At 31.5% G+C, this 20146-nt stretch overlaps 3 protein-coding genes and 1 pseudogene across 7 annotated transcripts; 1 reads left to right on the forward strand and 3 right to left on the reverse strand.

The window, feature by feature from the left end:
- Window positions 1-596: 596 nt before the first annotated feature.
- LOC112536496 lies at window positions 597-6393 on the forward strand. Of its 2 annotated transcripts, none has more exons than XM_025159270.2 (5): window positions 597-734; window positions 3709-4332; window positions 4438-4768; window positions 4876-4994; window positions 6162-6393. In XM_025159270.2, exons 2-5 carry the CDS (start codon window positions 3710-3712, stop codon window positions 6172-6174), a joined length of 1086 nt encoding a protein of 361 aa, XP_025015038.2. In that variant the 5' UTR covers window positions 597-734; window position 3709; the 3' UTR covers window positions 6175-6393. The 2 variants fall into 2 exon arrangements, with proteins under 2 accessions (XP_025015038.2, XP_048230157.1); XM_048374200.1 differs by having other exon boundaries at window positions 608-738.
- A 780-nt stretch (window positions 6394-7173) lies between these two features.
- On the reverse strand, window positions 7174-12136 carry LOC8287405 (ubiquitin-conjugating enzyme E2 4). The gene is made up of 6 exons (XM_002509784.4): window positions 11967-12136; window positions 11783-11862; window positions 11170-11284; window positions 10998-11050; window positions 10698-10826; window positions 7174-7850 (listed from the first exon to the last, which is right to left on the reverse strand). Exons 1-6 carry the CDS (start codon window positions 12008-12010, stop codon window positions 7720-7722), a joined length of 552 nt encoding a protein of 183 aa, XP_002509830.2. The 5' UTR covers window positions 12011-12136; the 3' UTR covers window positions 7174-7719.
- LOC112537179 lies at window positions 7863-10690 on the reverse strand (annotated as a pseudogene).
- A 1592-nt stretch (window positions 12137-13728) lies between the features above and the next one.
- On the reverse strand, window positions 13729-19636 carry LOC8287406 (AT-rich interactive domain-containing protein 2). Of its 4 annotated transcripts, XM_048373972.1 has the most exons (4): window positions 19605-19636; window positions 19227-19319; window positions 17842-18956; window positions 13729-15235 (listed from the first exon to the last, which is right to left on the reverse strand). In XM_048373972.1, exons 3-4 carry the CDS (start codon window positions 18916-18918, stop codon window positions 14342-14344), a joined length of 1971 nt encoding a protein of 656 aa, XP_048229929.1. In that variant the 5' UTR covers window positions 18919-18956; window positions 19227-19319; window positions 19605-19636; the 3' UTR covers window positions 13729-14341. The 4 variants fall into 4 exon arrangements, with proteins under 4 accessions (XP_048229929.1, XP_015571454.1, XP_015571452.1 ...); XM_015715968.3 differs by lacking the exon at window positions 19605-19636 and having other exon boundaries at window positions 17842-18924; window positions 19227-19488; XM_015715966.3 differs by lacking the exon at window positions 19605-19636 and having other exon boundaries at window positions 19227-19487.
- Between the last annotated feature and the right edge of the window lie 510 nt (window positions 19637-20146).

Below are 20146 nucleotides of genomic sequence, written 5' to 3' on the forward strand. Positions count from 1 at the left end.
TGATTATCGCTATAAGTAGATTCATGATCGAAAATCAAGTAACAAACAATTAGCACTGATTGAGACGATGAGGCGGTGTCTGAGGAGATCAGAGATGAAGCTGACCGCTTTGACAATTTTGTTGTGGCCATATTGGTTTGTGGTTAGGCTGTTGGCTTATTATTTAACAATCTATATACTGCTATTCTCTTTGATCATGACTAGTGTGAATGGCAGCGATGGTAATGATAATGGTGGAGAGAAAGTATCCGGAGAAATGAAATTTCAAATGCCAAGCAGGGGCCTAGGAGTTTTCTATGACATTAAAGTTTTCAAAAGTTAGATGTGCTCGGTATCTTTAAGAAAAAGAAATGAATTTAAAATGACTTGATAGGTGGATCAAATGTGTATGACAAGCCTTCACAAATTGATATAAGTTAAACAAAGACGAAGTCACATTCATCTTCACGTTTCTCATAAGGAATAGTTTTATACTAGTTACAGAAACACAAGATTACTCTACCGACTCTCTCAAGACCGGAAGGAAGATTCAAAGTCAACACCGAAAAAGAAAAAAACTGGAAAACAGCAATGGCAAAAGGGAAGACTCACTTGACGATCGTATATTCATGAAGACCGGGAGTGATCTCGTCTCCGTATCGGGCTGCTTAAATGAATTCGATGTGAAGCAAACAAAAGCCACAGTAGACACACATATATATAATTTTTAGAGTAGAGGGACACGAGGAAGCCGGGTATGTATGTCGATCTCCCTCTCTTAATATCCCTTTCATTTTTCTTATGTCTTTTTGCATCTTGCTCGTTTCTCTGCCATCGAGTAGTAGTCTCTGTGATCCTCCATGCATTCTTCAATATTTGTTTTGCTGCTTTCTCTCTCTCTCTCTCTCTCTGTATATATATATATAAAATATAGTTTTTGGTTTCTTAGTAGTCACTCCTGACCTGAGGGAAGTTTTCTTAACATACAGTTTGTCTTTTTTCAACCGTTGTATCTACGAGATTCATTTTCCCACTTTAAATCTGTTTTTGTCGGATCAAAAATTTCATAACCAGCACATCAGAGTAAGACAAACTTCTAATGGTTACGACCATTCTGGCTACTGACGCATCTCGACTTGGGTTTTTTACTTAAATATGTCAAAAAAAGAAAATAATTCCTTATATAAGTGTTGTAGAGAGTGCGGCCTCTAGAGCACATGTGACCCGACATTATAAGATCTATAAAACATTCAACAACTATTGCCTCCAGATAGACAAATGAATAATAAAAATTTATACTTTGATAATTAAAACAACTCTTATATACAGCAAGAAACCACCCAGTTCATAATTCCATTTTATCAAACAAATATACAACATAAAAAAATTATATAAAAATAAACAAATAATAAATAAATAAATTCGACCATACATACCTCTTATATACTTCTCCAAAAGTTCCACCCCAGAGCCATTTCCTAAATAAGCCATCAACATACCGGTGACCTTCCCACACTTCAATTGTAGCAGTAGCATTCCCTGATACAAAAGCGACTGGATGCTTTATTGTTGCCTCAGTAGAGTATTGAGGTAAAAATGCAGGCGTCTTTTATTGTAAAGAAATTGTAAAACCCACCACGTCACAACATATTAAACCAACAAGTATGACTATTTTCTTGGTTTGATTTCACTGATCTTTTTCTCTCGGTATTTCTACTTGTTCTTGTACATGTACCTCTTCCTCGCTTGGCGTTTTTTAATATGATACTGAATTTATATGAGGTTCAATAATGAGTTTTCTTTTTCCTTCCAGATTTGAGGTATTTCTTGATTTACAAAAAAAAATTCTAATTTTATTAAGAAGAAAGGGTCAATCCGAATGTTGTAAAAGAAGATTGAATTGACTCGTCTAAAATGAAAATGAGTTCAAAGAATATTTACTACTGTTTAGTTTTTCTACTAACTAAGGGGTTTAGATTACAGGTTTTAAAAACTTTAGTTACTTGTTTGCACCTAAAAAAATAATTCAGGAACAAATGTACTCCTAACTATAAATGTTAAGGGTAAAAATGCACCTTTTTCCATATTTCCTTATATATGCTATTTATTCCCAGGCAGTAGTGTGGAAAAAGTCAAATCATACATAGCAAACAGTTTGTCTGTCGATCTTTGGCTAAGTATTTTACTCTTTTTTTAAATCACGTTTTGAAGGTTCGCTGGTTTAATTTCAACCATATAACCGCCGCATGTACGTTACCATGTTTGGCTTATTTATTTATTTATATTTTATAATTTTATATTAATATTAATAATTATCTAAAAATATATTCAAAATTTTTATTTTATAGTTATTATAATTCTTTTATGATTGTAAATTATAAAAATTGATATTAATATACAATTATAAAAGAAATTGGAAAATAAAAGTGCCATGTTATTTCTTTTCAAATTTAATTTTTTTGATTTATAATTTTATAACATTAAAATAATCCTAATTTAATAAATTTTATTTTGAAAATATTGAAAAAGAATAATATTAAAATATAAATAACAAATTTTAAAAAATTCCAGGCATGATCTTTTTTTTTTTTATAAAAATCACAACATTATTTAAATAGTTATTATATTCAATTATAATAATAATTATTTTTATCTTATAGTTTTTATTTTATAATTCATGTTAGAAAATTAGTTATATACTAAAAATGAACTTGAGAATGCTAAATAACTATAAATTAACTAAATTTTATATTGAAAATACAAAAAAATAATATTAAAATATAAACAGTAAATTGTAAAAAAATTCTATTTTTTAGGATAAAAATAACATTATTATCTGATTAGAAAACTATTCATTAGTTGATATAATATTAAAATATAATTAATATATTATTTTTTAAAATTAGAATTAATGTGTAACTAGAAATGTAACTTATAAAATAATAAAATAATAGAAAAACTATAGAACTATACATAAACTTGAATCTATGTGTGAAAAGTAAGTATACATGTAAAAATAAAAATCTCATATGTTAAAAATTAAATATACATGTTAAAAATATTTAGATTTCATAAATTAATATATATATATATATATATATATATATATATATATATATATATATATATATATATATATTGTTGATGTAGTTAATTAATTAAGAATATCCTATTTTTGATGAAGTATATGTTAGCAAAAATAAATTGGAAGAGTTGTAGGTAGTTAAATTGAAAAAAAAAAGAAAAGAAAAGAAAAGAATACTAGTACTAAAAATAAAAAAGATATAAATATCAATTAAATATAAAATGTAAAAAGTTAATACCGAAAGATTAATTTAGCTCTTTCTTTGTTTAACGGTGGTATACTTATCCGACATTTTAGATGAGATTTTAATACAAGGAAATTACTAGATGAGCAAAACCAATGCATGTGGTATTGACTAATACGATGATTGAAATTGCATCTGGTTTAGGATATATTTGAAATTCTTTGGAGGATGTTAAAACCTTGATATAAATTAACTATCTTCTTCTATTTTTGACATTTCTTTTTTAAAGAAGAAAAAAATTGTAAAGCGTATTTGGCTTAGTGTAGTTTCAATCAGGGCCTTAGTGAAAATGTACTAAAATTGTTAAACTAAATTATGTATGTATTATATAATGTGGGCATATAATCTTTTGGTATGTATCTATAATTTATTTGGATGATTTGATATGTATGTAATGCAGAATGGAGAACAGATCGGTTGATGTAACATATGAATATAATTCATACACTCTCTTAGGAGTGTTGCATGACACTGGGACTGAGTTTACTCTAGACGATGACACTGTTGGAGAAGAATGGAATGCCGGTACAAGTAGTATTACCTTCAGCTTCACACATGATAATTTTCTGAGATGTTATATTATAGACAGAATTTCGAAAAATATCCTTCATGAAAGATGTGATTTAACATTACAAGAATGGATTAACCATTTAAAACGTGAAACGATCAATCCTATTGCACGATATCCCATCCCACATCGTCAAGGACCTACTATCCCAAACCATACGGCAAATTACGTTCCCAATGAGTACAGGAAGCTGATCAAATCAATGGTGACTTTTCTTGTTGATATTCATGATGCTGGATATTCTACCGCTGGGTTTGGCATGCCCAACATTGTAATAAAAAATGAAGTAGTGAAGTTCTGGAAAGTCCAATTCATTACAGCGTCGATGGGATCGAAGAATAATGATTTCATTTGTCTGCACCGAGTTGTGGAATCTCTGTTCTCAGGCGAACAACATCTTCATCTTCCTCGGGAAATGCAGCACTTTTTGGATCTTCTTATTTCTGGTACTCAAAGGTGAATCAGAAGCCCTTATATTATTGATGATTTTGTTTTAGTAAAAAATCAAATTTATACAGGTGATGATTTATTAATTTATTTACGTTTTGTGTGCACATACAGTGAAGATGAATACTTAATCTCAAGACATGTTGCAATCATGTCACATGACGAAAGAGTATCATTCTTCACTGATTGCTGGGAAAGACAGCATTCATTACCGAAGAACCAGCAAGGCTGTTATAAGCGTGCAACCAGAGGTTTAGGTAGAAATCAAAATTGGACTGGACGAATTTCCGACACTTCACTTGGTCCTCTATACGATTGCTACGACTATCATACAAGAACAAATGGAGGATTTGATGATCGAAGCGGTAATAAGGAGAGAATCAATAGAGAATTAATTAAATGCTGGCGGCACTTGGGAACTCATTTAAGAGAAAAAGGAAAAACTGTAAGTCCACATAATATCCACATTTATAAAATGTTGCGACTGGTTTTGCCGAATTTTATTTTTTTTATTTTCCAAAGTTATTCATTCTTTTTAATAATTCTCCACAGTATGGATATGCATTTAATGACCGGGATATCGACGTGATGGTTATGCACGTATTTGCGGACAAAATAGCACAGTTTCAAAAACTACTATGGACGAATGATGGTATTCTAACAGAATTCAGGTTCGTCACTAGCAATCATACACTTTATTTTTTTTATTATATTTTTAAATTTTCATCTTATACATGAATCAGTCTTTAAATTTATTTTATTATATTAAAACTAACTATTTTTTTCTTTCCGTCTTAGTCGAATAATTAAAATTAATAATTTAAAATTTTAATTTGATTTTTAAATTTATTGTCAATGATTAAATTTATCTAAAATTAATTATATTATTAAATTATAGTAAAATTTTATTTTTAACATAAATTAATTTTATTGTCTAATCAAAATAATAAATTTAATACTCGTTTACTTATTTTTATTTTTTATTTTTTTAGTATAACTTAATTCTAAAAAAATTTAAACGTATCGAACACTTATTTCTTATTTAATAATATTAATTAATTTTAATTTTTTAAATAAAATAAATAGGTAAGATTTATTTTTTATTAGACACTGACATAAATTATATTAAAATAAAAAATCTTACTTGTATTAATCTCATTTGAATAGTTGATAAAAAAAACTCTATTTTAACATACAAAATTATCATAATTTTTTTATTGATAGTGAACTTATTAACTTAATGTATAGATTATTTCGCTAGATTAAGACATATTGTTTAATTTAATTTTTATTTTTAATATAATTTAACTATAATATATAATAAAATAAATAATATAATGGTGTTTTTAAACTAGAATTATTTATTTTATATTTAATAAATAAAATAAAACAATATAGTAATTTAATAATTTTGTTATAAATATAAGTAGTTATAAAATGTTTAAATTTTTTTAAAACAAATTGTATTAAATTTAAAAATTAAAGTATAAAAATATAAAATGTATTATTTTAATAACATTAAAACTAACTTATATTAAAGTAAGACTTTACTCTAATTTGATAATAAAATTAATTTTAACGAATTTAGTATTTGATAATAAATTTAAAAATTAAATTATAATATTAAATTATTAGTTTAGTCATTCAATTAACACGAAATGGATAGTAATTAATTTTAGTAAAATTTTAAAAAAATTTAATATAATGAAAAATATAAAAACTGATTCCTATATCAAACTAAATGTCAAGAAGTAAGTAGTCATTATAATAAGGGGAAAAAAAAATCCACCTATCATGTAATTTCTAATGAAATGAATTGCATTTTATATAATGGTCAGGTCAGGTGAGTAAAACTGAAGAATATGATGCATCAGTTACATTTGACAGCTCAACGAACTCCCTTTTTTTCTTTTTTGTGTGCGCGCGAGTGTTGTATTAAATCCAATCATTTGTTAAATTATGAAGGATTTCCATTTTTGCTTTTTGATCTATAATATTTACGGATTTGAAGACTGTAAAATGTTGTGGCTGTATTTTTCATAACTGTATTTATGCTCTCATGGATTTCTCTTATATTTAAATATTGTCAAAATTTAAATATTTTATATAATATTAAATTATTTTATATAACAATATTAAGTTATCTTAATTGATAATTATTTAATTAAATATATTATCAAAAATATTATATATTTAGAATTAAAAATAGTTTAATTTCAACTGACAATTACGTTTTCTTATATTCTTGTTGAAATTAAAATATATTATGATATTACTTTATAATTTTTATACAAATCATATATTTTATGTGATATATGACTTTTTAATTTTAATTATTTTAAAATTTCTGATAATATTTATGATCCATAACTATTAATTATGATAATTTATAATATTTATTATATTAAAAGAATTTCAAAAATATTTCAAATAAAGTTTGAAAATATTAAATTATATAAAAAATAATTTCATATGAATTTGATAATATTATTTAATCTAAATTTTTAATTAAAATATTATTTATTATTTTTATTAGATAATAAAAGTAAACTATATTAAAATTAAATAATTTTATTTTAATTCAATAGAAAATTATTTTTATAAAATATAATATTTAGTAGAAATTATAATTTATTTTATTTTTTTATTTAGAATAAGTAATAGGGTGGTCCAACCCTTTGTTCATTAGGGAGGATAAAAGAAAGATAATAAAAAACGTCAAGAAAAAATTGAAATTTTTGTGAATCTTTTAATTGGATTGAATTAATCATTTTTACTAGATAATTTAAATATAAGTTAATTGACCATTGACTATATGAACTTTAAAAGGCAATTGGCACTTTATCCATGTACATGTATTCTGCATACCATTCGATTTCCACATGAAGTGAGTCACAAAGGATACATCGTGATGATAACCATACTAAGAACCTAATAATCTTAGCTCTAAGAGTAGCTAACTTCCAACTCCAATTACAAACACAATCATAAGGCTTCGTAATCCCCCAGAAGTTCAGGTGCTTCAAGCTCACCAAGTCCCAGACATGCCTTCCTAAAGCTGCTACATTCCTTAGATGCATAGGTCGTCTAGATTTCCCAGTTCTCCATCTTTGTTTGATAGCTTAATCCCAAGTATGACCCTGTGAATTTTTCTTTGGGTATTTATCAGAAATTCTTGATGCCACTCAACCTAGGCCATAGAAGACTTTCAAGGGTGCAAGCAACTTCATCACAACAATAAATGAATAATAAAGGCATTATCCAGAGTTGAGTAATTTACACAAACATCCATGGAAAATAAAGACAGAAGGTGTAGGAATTTTTCCATAAGCCTCTCTGGATTTCATTTTCCAATAGCTGAATATCATCTATAGATAAGATTGCTTGCAGCAGCAATTAAGGATCAGCTTTGCCAGCAACTTGCTCATCCTCAGAGCCATAATCATCATCACTCAGCTCCTCATCACTTGATTTTTCTTCTGGTTTTATCCCAACATCCTCTGGTTTCGCATACTTCTCACAGTATTCTGTAAAGATAAAAGTCAGCTATATGACTTGATCAAATAACAATTAACAAATAACAATTAGGAATTCAGAAAATGGAGTGCAGCACTGTTTGATATTAGTGTGGTGCTGTGCAATCAGGATAATGGTGTCAGAAGAGAAAGCTCTGGGCCGTGGTGGCGATCTAGTGCATCAATGGTACTTGACAACAGCAAGAAAGCGCTTTGAACAAATGCTTGGCTTCCAATAATCTTGGATAGTATGTATACAGATTATAGAGCAGGGAAAAGAAAAACACCAAACTGATAGCATGATGCATGCAGCCTGACAGGGGTCACCAATTGGGTGATAATAGTTGGACTAAGGATTTAATAACAAGCTTTCAGCAAAACCTTGAAATCCATTCAAAAAGTTCCGATTTTAAAACCAAATTCATAGGCATTAGGAAACTGAAGATTGACCAGGATAGTGAACCATTAAGCTTTAGCAGCTAAGAATTGTTTACAGGCTCCCAATAATTTATATGGCATGATTTCCTTGTCTAGCAAACTCAATAAGAACCTCACCTAAATATCTATTTCGTCATTTTGAATCTATGAACAAAATAAGAATGTAGGTTGCAACCTAGTGGGTCAATTCAAAAGGCAGTAGTAGGCACTGATCCCCACTAATGCCACAAAAAAAAGAAGGGTAATTTGCACAAAAGGTCCCTCAAGTGTGCTTTATGTATCACAATAATCCCTGAATTTTACTGTTTCACAAAACTCCCTGAATTTTTAATCGGGGTATCACCAAATCCTTTTCTATCAGGCTCTGTGAAATGCACAAGTGGAAATATGACTTGGCATGCCACATGTTAATTCAAAAAATAGAATAAAATACACCTCATTAACTTTTGCCATGTCATCCATCTTCCTTCCTCTCTCTTTCTCTGGATCTGTTTTTTTTTTTTTCTTTTTCCATTTTGCTTTTCCATTTTCCTTATGCATTTATACGGCAAACTTGAGGGTCTCTATACTATCTTAGAATAACAACAAGAATAATCGTAGTGGTATTTGAAGAAACCAATCGGAAACTTAAGGGTCTCAGATTCCAGCATAACAACAGCGTTGTTTACCATTCAATCCAATCAAGCCATATACCAGTCAACAGGCCGCCGCCACAAAAATACAATGGTAAACAGAGTCTGACGTTGCAAGGCAGTGGCCAGGTGGCCGGGAGTTCTCTGATCGGACTAGGACTTTCTATTTTGATTTTTGTGATGTTATGGGTTGGGTTTTCTTTGTCCTTGTAATTGTATGGGATTGGGCAGCTCTAACTACCTCCGTTCAAGATAACAATTGTATCCAAACTGCAAGAACAATGTTCATAGATAATTTCTTGCAAGTGCATGGAATTTCATATCAAAATGTGATGATGTAATGCAGGAACCAGGCACGTAGAGGGGATTGAGAAGAATCTTAATATAAAGCTCATGAACCTCATGAAAAAATCTCTTCATTCATCATCATTGCGAGGGTTGCAGTGACATAAACTGAAACCACCAGATCATTAAACTTATCAATTAATTTGAAGAACATGATGTAGCTGAGCCGCGTCTTCTCTTTTTGCAGCACATCCAACTTCAGCTTCATAAATAGGAATATCATTCCTATTGATGATTATTAAACATGCTGTGCTCGCCATATCCCTCTTTAACAATTCCAAGATTTCAATATGAAAATTGTAAAATTTGATGAAAAATTATCAAGAAATTGAATGCTAAACAAGTACTTACTCAACAGTCATTTCAGAATTGATCGTACTACATAAGAAAAACAGCAAGAAATAAAAAAAAAAAATTGTTGACAGCATGCCCCCTCCCATGGAATCTGCTGTGCTGGACAGTTTGGTGGGATTAGAGTATGGGACAGTGTCTGTGAATAGAGTTGGCAGTCTTTCCGCGACCGATATAGAGAGAGAGTATAAGAATATGAAGAGGTTTATTTGGCTAGGATTTGAAATCTTGGTGTGGCTTAGAGCAGAAGGAAGAGGGAGATCAGAAGGGGTAGAACCGCCAGGAAGAAGGAGAGCAGAAGGAAGAATATACTGATGTGGCAAAAAAAATTTAATCTTTTTTCTTTAAATACCCACATGTGACGCCAAGTATATTTTCTTTGTGCATTAACGGAGCTTGACGGAAAGGAGTTTTGTGATACAAATTAAAATTTAGTGATTATTGTGATATATGGAGCAAATTTGAGGGACCGTCTGTGCAAATTATCCTAAAAGAACAGAATAGTTTCTCCCTTAAGGGGCAATTCAAATGATATTGAAGATATTCCAAGTCCTTCTAGAGCAATAGGTCAAATTCCAATGATATTGGAAATAAAGGGGCAATTCAAATGATAATGGTGTACAAGTAACTTAGATGCAAAGAAACTTAAAATGCAGATATAATAGATGATGGCAGCAACCAATGAGCTGTGGAAATTGGCAAGTACTAGCAGCTCATAAGCTAGTTCTCACTCGCATTGGCTAAAGAAACCACAAAGACCAAGTTGGGATGCAAAATTTCTAAGAAAAAGAAACTGAATCATTTCTTACTATTCATCAGGTTTAAAAATTAAACTGCAAGTTTGTTTCCCACACTGAGCACACAAACCTCCAAAGTGGTCTGATTAGGATACATGAAGGAGGACTAGAGAGAAAAGGATTTCTATCTCCAGCCTCTTAGATGCATTAATCCCATTGATATTTTTTTTAATTCTAAATGCAATTGTAGAATGAATATTGAATATTATGAGGAGAAAAGAAAAAGGTATGTTGAGAGTTTTTCACAGCAACAAGTATGAATGTGCAGGTTCATAATTTAAGTTTAGAGTTGCTACCTTTCACCCTTTGTTCATAAGCAGTGCGATCGCGCATCATAAGAGCAGCAGCTTCTCCATTCAATGGATCAGATGGATTTGGATACAAAAGGAGCTGAGGAAGAAACACTTCAAATACATTTACCAGATCTGGAAAGGATTTTAGAAGGAAAAGAAAATTCATATTTGATTATATCTTCAGATGATAACCTCAAAGACTAAAAATAACAAAAGAATCTACAAATAAAAGAAACAAATTTAGCAGCTGCCCAAATAACATATGAATTATTTGTAGAGAAAAGAATAATGTAGTAGGTTTACCAAACATGGGGCTCCAAGTTTGGTTGATAACGTCTAAACAAACTGAACCTGACCTGAAACTCGAAAACAGACAGCTCTTTTGTCAAATTTTATGGTCTAAAATTCACCAGATATAAGCAATTTAACACAGAAACAAAATAAAGTGCGAGAACTTTAATGTAAACTAGCTCACATTTCATCAACATTTGGATGATAGATCTTGTTGATAAAGCCAATAGAAGGAGATTTATAAGGATAAGCATCTGGCAGTTCTACTCTTATCCTCCACAAGCCTCCCTGATAAGGACCTATTATGTTCCAAAGCAAACAATAAAGATAAGGGGAAAAACATCTTTGTGAAACTCCCTAAAAGCAATCCATCAATATATTTCATTCTCATTCAGGAAAATAAATACAAAACAAAGTTGCAGCTCAAAGAAAAGAAAAATTCAGATAATAGCAATATCATTGATCAAACTCACACTTTACGCCAAAAGAAAAAGTACACATGTCTGGACGTCCATCAGTGATCAATTACTGATTTATCAGCAAGAAATAACTCAAGAAGAAAAAGGCAACAGAAGAAACAAAACAACAAACTCAACTCGCATAAACTTTAACTTGTTATAATTGCCAAAGAAAACTCTACTGCTCAAAGTATCCACACGAGGTCAACACAGTTATACAAAAAATCAACACAAGAAATAAAAAGAACCCACAAAGAGAACATCAAGAACAACATCAGTTAAACAAAATAGATCGTTAAAAGAAATTGAAAAAGAAAATATGGGTAAAGAAGATTATACTGTCTTTTGGTCCATTGAATTCAACATAGAATTCTTGCATGCCATCATTGACCATCTCCACCTTATAATCACTCATCATCCTAATCAAAACCCAGAAAAGCAAATTAGAGAAATAATCTTGAAAAAGGAAAAAAGAACAATCAAATAAAGAATTATTAACAAGAAACATAAAAGAAAAAGTTACAGTTTCATCAAATCCATCTCCCTGCGTTTGCTTGGAGAAGACATTTTTGCCTCTCTTTTTTTCTCTAAGAGAGAGAAAGATAGCTTTTTTTTCTTTTTTCTTTTTTCTTTTTTTGAAATGGAAAGAAAAGAGAGAGACCCAGAAGTAGTTCAGACATCAATGAGTGAAAGTAGGCAGTATTTATATATCTACACTTTTGCCACTTTGGAGTCCATGGTAGCTCACTGTAATTTTCCTTCTTTACTATTGCTTCCCCTTTTTTCTTTTAATTTTTTGGTTTAAAGATTTCTTTCTTAGTTAAATATTTAGCGACACTTTAAGAAATAGTTATTCACCAAATATTAATTATTTAACCACACAATTATTGGGTTTTCTTTATTATTCTTTGAACTGTATAAAATCACATTAAAAGCCTTAAAGGCAATTCTAATAAAATCACATGAAACAACAAATAGATCATAGAAGTTTGTTAAACATATGTTAGAATTATTAGTATAAGTGTGATTATTTGGCTAATCATCATGTCAAGATAATGACTCATCCTTGATAGCAAATTCTTTTCCATATTTTTACATGAGACATCAATGCTGCTATGTTGTGTATTCTTAACAGAAACATTAATTGTATATACTGCACTAAACACATGTAAATTACACTTCTATTTGAAACTGTTAGAATATATATGCATATGTGCAACACATGAATTTTCTTTTTATGCAGACATTACAGTATAAATTTGGGTGAGAACACCAATTGAGATAACAACCATAAGTTTAAATTAAAAAAAGGCATAAGCAAATGCCTTTAGTAGGGAAACTCTATGCGTATTATATATGGGAATATGCCATTTAAAGTTTCCACATTATAGAGCAAAATTTCATAACGCAACTCCTAAAGATTGGACAACAATGGAATATGGATGTCAAATGTAGGTGTTAATCCAATGTAATAAAGACTTATTCAATCTTTTGATGATGTCTGGCCTTGACTAATTATGTTTTGAAGGATTTAAAGTCTCAATAATCTCATATAAGTTGGATTATTTGTTTTCTTTCCCCTGAATAGATGGCAAAAGATAAAATGCTATGCAAGTTGGAACACCCAGAATGAACACAGGTTGCAGGCTGATTACTCATCTCACATTCTTTATCTCTTTATTTTATGCATTTCCTTTTTAACTGGAAAGGAGGATCAAATATAGCAATTCTAGCTAGTTTCCAAAGCTTTTAACGCAGCACCACCTTTGGTATCAGACATAGAAACTCACTTAAAACAATATTCTCAAGAAGCCATCCTCCAAAATTTGAACTCAAATTATTGAACCACTTAGCAAAAGCCACCATCCCAAGTGGGTTCTTTATGCCTATCTCGTCTCCACCCAAATAATCATTTTGGTTATCAATTTGGCTTTTTCTATTTTAATATATAACAAAATTGGCTTATGGTACCTATCATCACCAATCCGTCTCGCCCGGCACGCTATCTTGTAATGTATATACATTTTACTGGTACAGAAGAGAATCTGCCTGCCTTGTTATTATTATTATTATTCTTTAAACTCTTCAAGGCCCTAGAAAATAAAGTAAATTCTATTTCTTGATAAAACTAGATTCCTTTTGGGTTTAATCTAGCCTTCCAATCAGATAGCTATGCTAATCACTTGCTGTCAATACCTAGTTTTTATCCTAATAAATTAACTGAATAGCATAGCAATGCTGAAGAATGCGAGTCCACTCCAGGCTTTTTCAGATTGAGAAGTCACTGTGAGAACCACTTTGTTCCTTCCTGTACTGATCTTCATCCAGAACCTTGAGCAAAACAACAAACTGATACATGAATATTCAGCAAGAGAATCAAAATCACCACTGCCATATCCCATCACCAACACCTTGAAACGTGATGTAATAAAATGGCAATGACACTAAGCATACACATACAGAACATCTTGAAACAAAGAAACTACAAAGTTGACTCTGAAGAATTTTGCCGTGTTCATCTCTCTCCCTCATTTGTCCCCTTCAACCAAGATCTAACATCCGACAGCCAACAGATACCGCCATCTCAACTGTATCGCAGCTCCCCGCCAGATGTTGAAAAGTAATACCCAATGTATAAGAGGGGAATTTTAGCACATTATGCATACTGCTCTAGAGCCAGCAAAATCACAACCAGCTGCCTCCACCACACTATGCATATTTCAAAACTGCATATCTCAAAAGTGACTAACTAATTCCCTCAAAATTTTCAGCAACATCGAACGATGCTGAACTGCTAGATAAGAACACAACAGTTTTGACCTCTGGCAAAGGGATGTAAAACCATCAATGGTTCAAGTTTCAAATCTAAGCCACTAATTTTAAATGTGAATTCCTTGACTACTTGAAATCAGTGCACTGCTTATTCTCTGAACACATCAACATTTTGGTGCCAGGAACCGTGACTGCTTGCTGACCATAAGTGTCACTTAAGGATCCAAACTCTGATTCATCATCGTCACTGTCAATATGTTTTGGAGTCACACGATTCTGATAACTCCGTCGCTGAACAAGAAATACATTGAAATAATAACTCACTAACTCTTCCTTTGTCTTTCTACGAAAATACTTTCTCGAGTTATCCCAGAAGAATTTGTCTAAAGATGGGAGATTAAACCTCACCACATCTTTAAACCTCTTTTCTTCTTCAGCAGTCCATCTAAGTGCAATTTCCTCACCCATGCAATCAAATTTCCAATGATAGAACACAGAGCCTAGTTCAATTTTCAATTTTATTCTGTTTTCAGCAATGTGAAATCTTACACATTCAACAGAACCTGGAAGTTCACAACCACATGATTCGGGTCTTCCCTTCCCAATGGTATCTTCTTGAACCATGGCATTGTGCTCTCCAAATTCCAAAGGCCATGCCTGTGTGCCTAGCCATTTAGACTCGCTCTCAGAAACCAAGCCAGTCCATTCAGGGACTTCAGCTTGAAAGCGACGACCCACTGAAACATGCCTGTGGATGTGTATATCCCCAGATGAGCTGAGTGTTGCGGTTGCAGCAGATAAATCTTCAGCCATAAGCACCTTCGCCTTGGGTGCATTCTCCAACTCTGTCTTGGGAGGACTTATCAATTGACTTTTAGGGGCTGAACATGAATTGCAACAAGAGCAGGAACGAGGTTTTACTAAAGCAGGGAGCCGTTCACTGCATCTTACCCTCTCTGAAGAAGGATCACTGGGAGGAATAGCATCCTTGTACATGGACGGATGGATCTTTTGATGGTTCTGTAGCAAGTTTAAATGGTTTCATAAGAGAACAAGTATTGTGACAATAACTTCTGTATGGATTTCTTTTCACTAACTAAAATTTACTCATCTAGTTCTCACATGCATAGACGTTTTAAGAAATATGCACAAAGCAGTTGTTAGATTGTGTTTGGGATTATTATTGAGTGTTGAAGAGCAGGTTTAGAATTTTTTGATTCAATATTTTTTTTTTTTTTTATAAACTGTTTTTCTCAAACCTGCTTTTAGTAAAAACATCATTTACCTGCCTTTGGCAAAAGCAATTTTCAAAACTAATAAAATAAAATAAGATAAAAATTTAAGTTAGAAATGCCAAACAACCCCTTAATAGTTTGCATGCAATTGAAGGATACAAAGAATTTTCTATGGTTATAGGTTTACGCTATGGATCAGCCTTAAGCCTGTATCTTTTGCTTTAGTTGTGAACCATCAAAAAGCATAACAAAGAGATTCCCTGATGCAGTTGCTTGTTGATAAGCTTGATTTAGCATGAACGCTGGAGTCATAGAGGAGTCAGGGGATTTAAGCAAGTGGAGTTAATATAGACGATGCAAAATATCTTGTAAAGCGCACATTTATTATAACTAGGCTATACTATACTATACGAAGTGAAAGTAAGAATGAGAATGATGTCAACCATAGGACTAAAACAGGAGGGATGAAACTGAGAAACCTGGCAGGAAGTTGCCAAGGAGGTTCTACTGCAATTATAAATGGCACAGCAGCAAGTTTTAGGTGGTCATGAAACAACATGCCCATAAAACTAGTGCACAAAGATGAGGATGCTGTAGATGTGTAGGTGTACATTGATAGGAAATGAATGCATTTGTAACAAGGTGGAAACTGCGCTGATGAAAATAAGCTGTGAGCAACTGAAAAGTAGACAAACAAATTCAGTAGAAGGTCAAACATATTAAAGCTACCAGAAAAAGAAGGCGAATTAGATCGAGATGATAAGGGTGGAAAAATAGTGAAAAATGATTTTAAAAGCATTAAGACTTTTATTTGGAATTAACCCTAAACTGAATAAAACAAAGGAAAATTACCACAGATGAACCAGACTACGTAAGGACTAAAACTAAATTGAGCAGAATCGAGTTTGATGTTAGCACAACTCGACAAACCAAACAAAGCCAACCATATTAATTTGATTGTTGCAAGAAACACATTTAATATAAATAAAATAAAATAAAAACTATAAATTTATACCAAAAGGAAATAAAAGAATTGCAATATTTTTGCCTTACATCATATGAAAAAAAGAAGTGTTCAATATATTCAAAACTAAATTTAAATAAAAACCAATTTCATGGTCAATTTGATTCAATCTCCTAAAATACAAAATTGAAACAGCTTGTTCACATCTCCATTGGTAGCCATATCTCAACCAATGTTCTTCTAGAAATTAAGCAGTATCGTAACAAACGGCTATAAAAAAGACCAAGGGCATAACACACTGTAAACTTTGATATGTTAAGTCATATACCTGTTGAGATCATAAAGGAGTGGCAATTACTTTCACACAGCACAACACAATATAACCCTTCAAATCAGTTGATCTGAGATTCTAATATGATGCATGATCTATTATTAAGACCTAGTAATACTAATATAGGTTTCCAATTATAGGTATAGCAAAAAATAGTCACAATTGAAAAAGATAACGAGATTTCTGCCGGATGTTGATTTAAATAACGAAGATGAGAAGCCTAAATAAGAATAACTCAACTGGTGCTTTTCACCCTTCCCATAGGGAAAAGAAAGCAGGCTTTACTATCTTACCTAGCTCCCACATCATTCTAAAGAAGTAAACGACGACAGTGAGCCTTTGCCAACAAATCTAACCAATAGAGAACAAAATGGTGCGAATCATGACAACTAACCTATGGAAATGGCATTTAGTAGTAGGTTAGTACCCCACACAAAATGCAAGAACCTCAGGCAGATATAAAGCGTAGAGATATAGTCAGTGGTTGAGCCATATCCGGACAGAGGCAAGGGTCCTCCCAAAATTTTTGAAGCATTAGTGTATATGTCTTCTAAATCTAGTCCTTTAGATACTCCATGCTTATGCTCCCCCTTTTACTATAATAATATATAGTTTCTACAAAAGATACAAATCTAACAAAATTAATAGTGTCTAACATTTAAAGTATTCTGAACTAAAAGGCGTTCATTAGGTTTAAAATATTTTATTTACTTTCTCATGTCTTTGTTTTTTATCTATAATTTAAAATGCAAGTATTTATTGACCTACACAACAAAACAAATCACTTAAAGGAGTGTGTGGAACGGGAAAAACAAAGGTAAATAAAATCAGTTAATGTTGATTTATTTCTTTCTTTGAAATATGAGAAATGCTTGTAATGTTTGTTTACCAGTTAAGAATCTATTTGCATTCTGTATTCCATAAGTTACTACATAAAGAAGGAAATCATAAACGCAACATAATAAAGCCACATTTTATTACTGTTGGCAACTCCCGAATTAGAACTTCTAGTTAGGCATAAGAGAACTGTCCATGAAAGAGTTCGAGAAGTGAAGATGAGAAAAAACGTGAACGTAACACAATGGATGAGATGTACCTGCAAGAGAGACCTTTCGCAGCCTGAATTAACCTGCCTTCTTCGCACAAGAGCATCCCGTGCCCTGATTGCTTGGGCCCACAACTCATTGCCTTTATTGTCCTTGCATTTTGACAATGGTGGTATGTTCCCAATTGAAGGGTGGTCAGGAGATTTTGCAGCTTGAATCACCCAGTTCAGCATTCTTGATAGTGATTCTCGTTTTCTCTTCCGTGGACTAAACAATTTCTCCCCAATACTAGGATCCAAGATCACAACGTCGTCGCCATCATTATCGGTAGAACATTTTTCATTGTAAGGCTTCACCCGGCGCACAAGGTGCTCCTCGGCTAGGGCAGGGGTAGGGGGAGGATGGGCACATATGTCTGCAGACTTTCCCTTGCATTTGCCAGTATATTCTTGAAAATTTTCATCATCATCAGTATGTCTACTACCAGCACTATGTACATCTTTAGTATCTGGCAGGCCTATTTTACTTTTCACAACATTGATACCGAAATTTTTGCTCTTTTTCTTATATTTTCCATCTTTCCCCTTTTTAGACCCATTTGATAACAACTTTCTAAACTCTGCCTCTAGTTCCATTGATAAGCAATTAAATTTCCCACCAGGTCGGCACTGCCCATTTCCCAATCTCCTACTACTGTTGCTTCCCCTCAACCACCTTTCCAACTCATACAGGTACTTAAAGTAGACTAATTTTACTGAAGCTGAAGCTGCAAGATCCAACCCTAGCTCTTTCACCACAAAACTCCAGAAGCCATTGACCAAATCAAATCCACCTCTCTTTCTTACCACCCGGAAAAGTTTAAATAAATCAAGCGATTTCCCACCGCCAAGCAATGCTGGAATGGGCCTAAAGCTGCCTCTAGCAGCAGCCTCGTTGGCAAAAACCGAAAGAACCTGATCAAATAGGCATCTGAGCTTAACTTCGTGATCATCATCAGACTCTTCGACAGCATTATGATCCTTTACAGCATGATTCACATCAGGGCGACAAGTACTATCCTTAAATCCACTGGTAACATCAGCACAATCTAAAGAAGACCCGTTGGTTAACATCGACCATCCTGCCATAAGCCCCTACTATTTGTTTCTCTTCTTAGCTCATTGTCCTTGTGATCATAAATCAAAATAAAAGACAAGACCAAAACCAGAACCACAACAAATAAGAAATAAGAAATAAAGAGTACAAAACTCTCATCTTTAAGCCGTTTTCACAAATTGGTATCAGGAAAATCATACAACAAAATTAACTCATAGCTGACAAAGAACTAGAAAGTTGACATAAATCTAGAAATCCTCTTAACATGGCATGCTACTGTTATTAAGGCCAAACAAAGTTGGCAGCTTTTTAACCCTATTTCATTTTCAAAGATTCTTACCTCATTTTCTGGGTATTGAATTGAATTTGCTCTTCTGAGCAATGTTTCTTTATTTGCAAAGCCACCAAATTCATGTAAAGAAAGTTGAAGAGACTGTACAAAAGAGAACAACCCAAAATTAAGGATACAGAAATCTGGATTCTTGAAAAAGCAGAACACAATTTAGAATTTAAAATTGAAAGCAAAAATAGTGGGATCTAACTGAACAATACAAAGAGACAAAAGATAAAATTTATGATTAGGGTCTCAATTCTCAATAATAATAAAGATTATAGATGGTAATTAACTTAATAACAAGCAATTAAAATCTCAACTTTACAAGAAAACAAAACATAAAATAGGTATATAATTAATTTTCTTTTCCATTTTTATTTTTACCTGGGGTTATGCTATAGTGAATGTAAAAAGTAGGACAAGGGTTTGGGATTTAATTTGACAACAAAGCAGTTGACCATAACTGTAACATATATATATATATATATATATATATATATATATATATGTTATTATTAATTTATAAACATAATTGATAATATTGGACAAAGTATTAAATAATATAATGAATACAAATAAATGGATTCCATATACTCATAATAGTGTTAATAATATTAATTATTAAATTTTTATAAACATAAATTTAATTTACCATTTTGTAAATTTTAAATACATAATTGATACTATAAATATTATTAGTATGCTACTTTTGAAGGCTATATATAATTATTTACTATAAAGTAATACATAAGCTAATATAATTAAAATATTATTTAATTTTAATTATTATTTAATTAAAAATATTGATTAGTAAATTAATATAAAAGTTACACTTAATTTAATATCAAAAACATAAAGAAACTTTTATATGTTAAAATAATAATATTATATAATGTTTTAATATGTAGAAAGAGAAATTGATAGAT

The sequence above is a fragment of the Ricinus communis genome, chromosome 5, assembly GCF_019578655.1.
Source record: "Ricinus communis isolate WT05 ecotype wild-type chromosome 5, ASM1957865v1, whole genome shotgun sequence".
Lineage (NCBI taxonomy): Eukaryota > Viridiplantae > Streptophyta > Magnoliopsida > Malpighiales > Euphorbiaceae > Ricinus > Ricinus communis.

Coding starts and splice junctions, on each gene's coding strand:
- LOC8287405 (XM_002509784.4), bottom strand. CDS start 12,010: ATGTCTTCTCCAAGCAAACGCAGGGAGATGGATTTGATGAAACT. Junction 11,285..11,782: donor ATTCAATGGACCAAAAGACA/GTATAATCTTCT, acceptor GGAACATAATAG/GTCCTTATCAGGGAGGCTTG. Junction 11,051..11,169: donor CATCCAAATGTTGATGAAAT/GTGAGCTAGTTT, acceptor TTCGAGTTTCAG/GTCAGGTTCAGTTTGTTTAG.
- LOC112536496 (XM_025159270.2), top strand. CDS start 3,710: ATGGAGAACAGATCGGTTGATGTAACATATGAATATAATTCATACACT. Junction 4,333..4,437: donor CTTATTTCTGGTACTCAAAG/GTGAATCAGAAG, acceptor GTGCACATACAG/TGAAGATGAATACTTAATCT. Junction 4,769..4,875: donor TAAGAGAAAAAGGAAAAACT/GTAAGTCCACAT, acceptor AATTCTCCACAG/TATGGATATGCATTTAATGA.
- LOC8287406 (XM_048373972.1), bottom strand. CDS start 18,918: ATGGCAGGATGGTCGATGTTAACCAACGGGTCTTCTTTAGATTGTGCT. Junction 15,236..17,841: donor GCGAAAGGTCTCTCTTGCAG/GTACATCTCATC, acceptor AACTTGCTACAG/AACCATCAAAAGATCCATCC.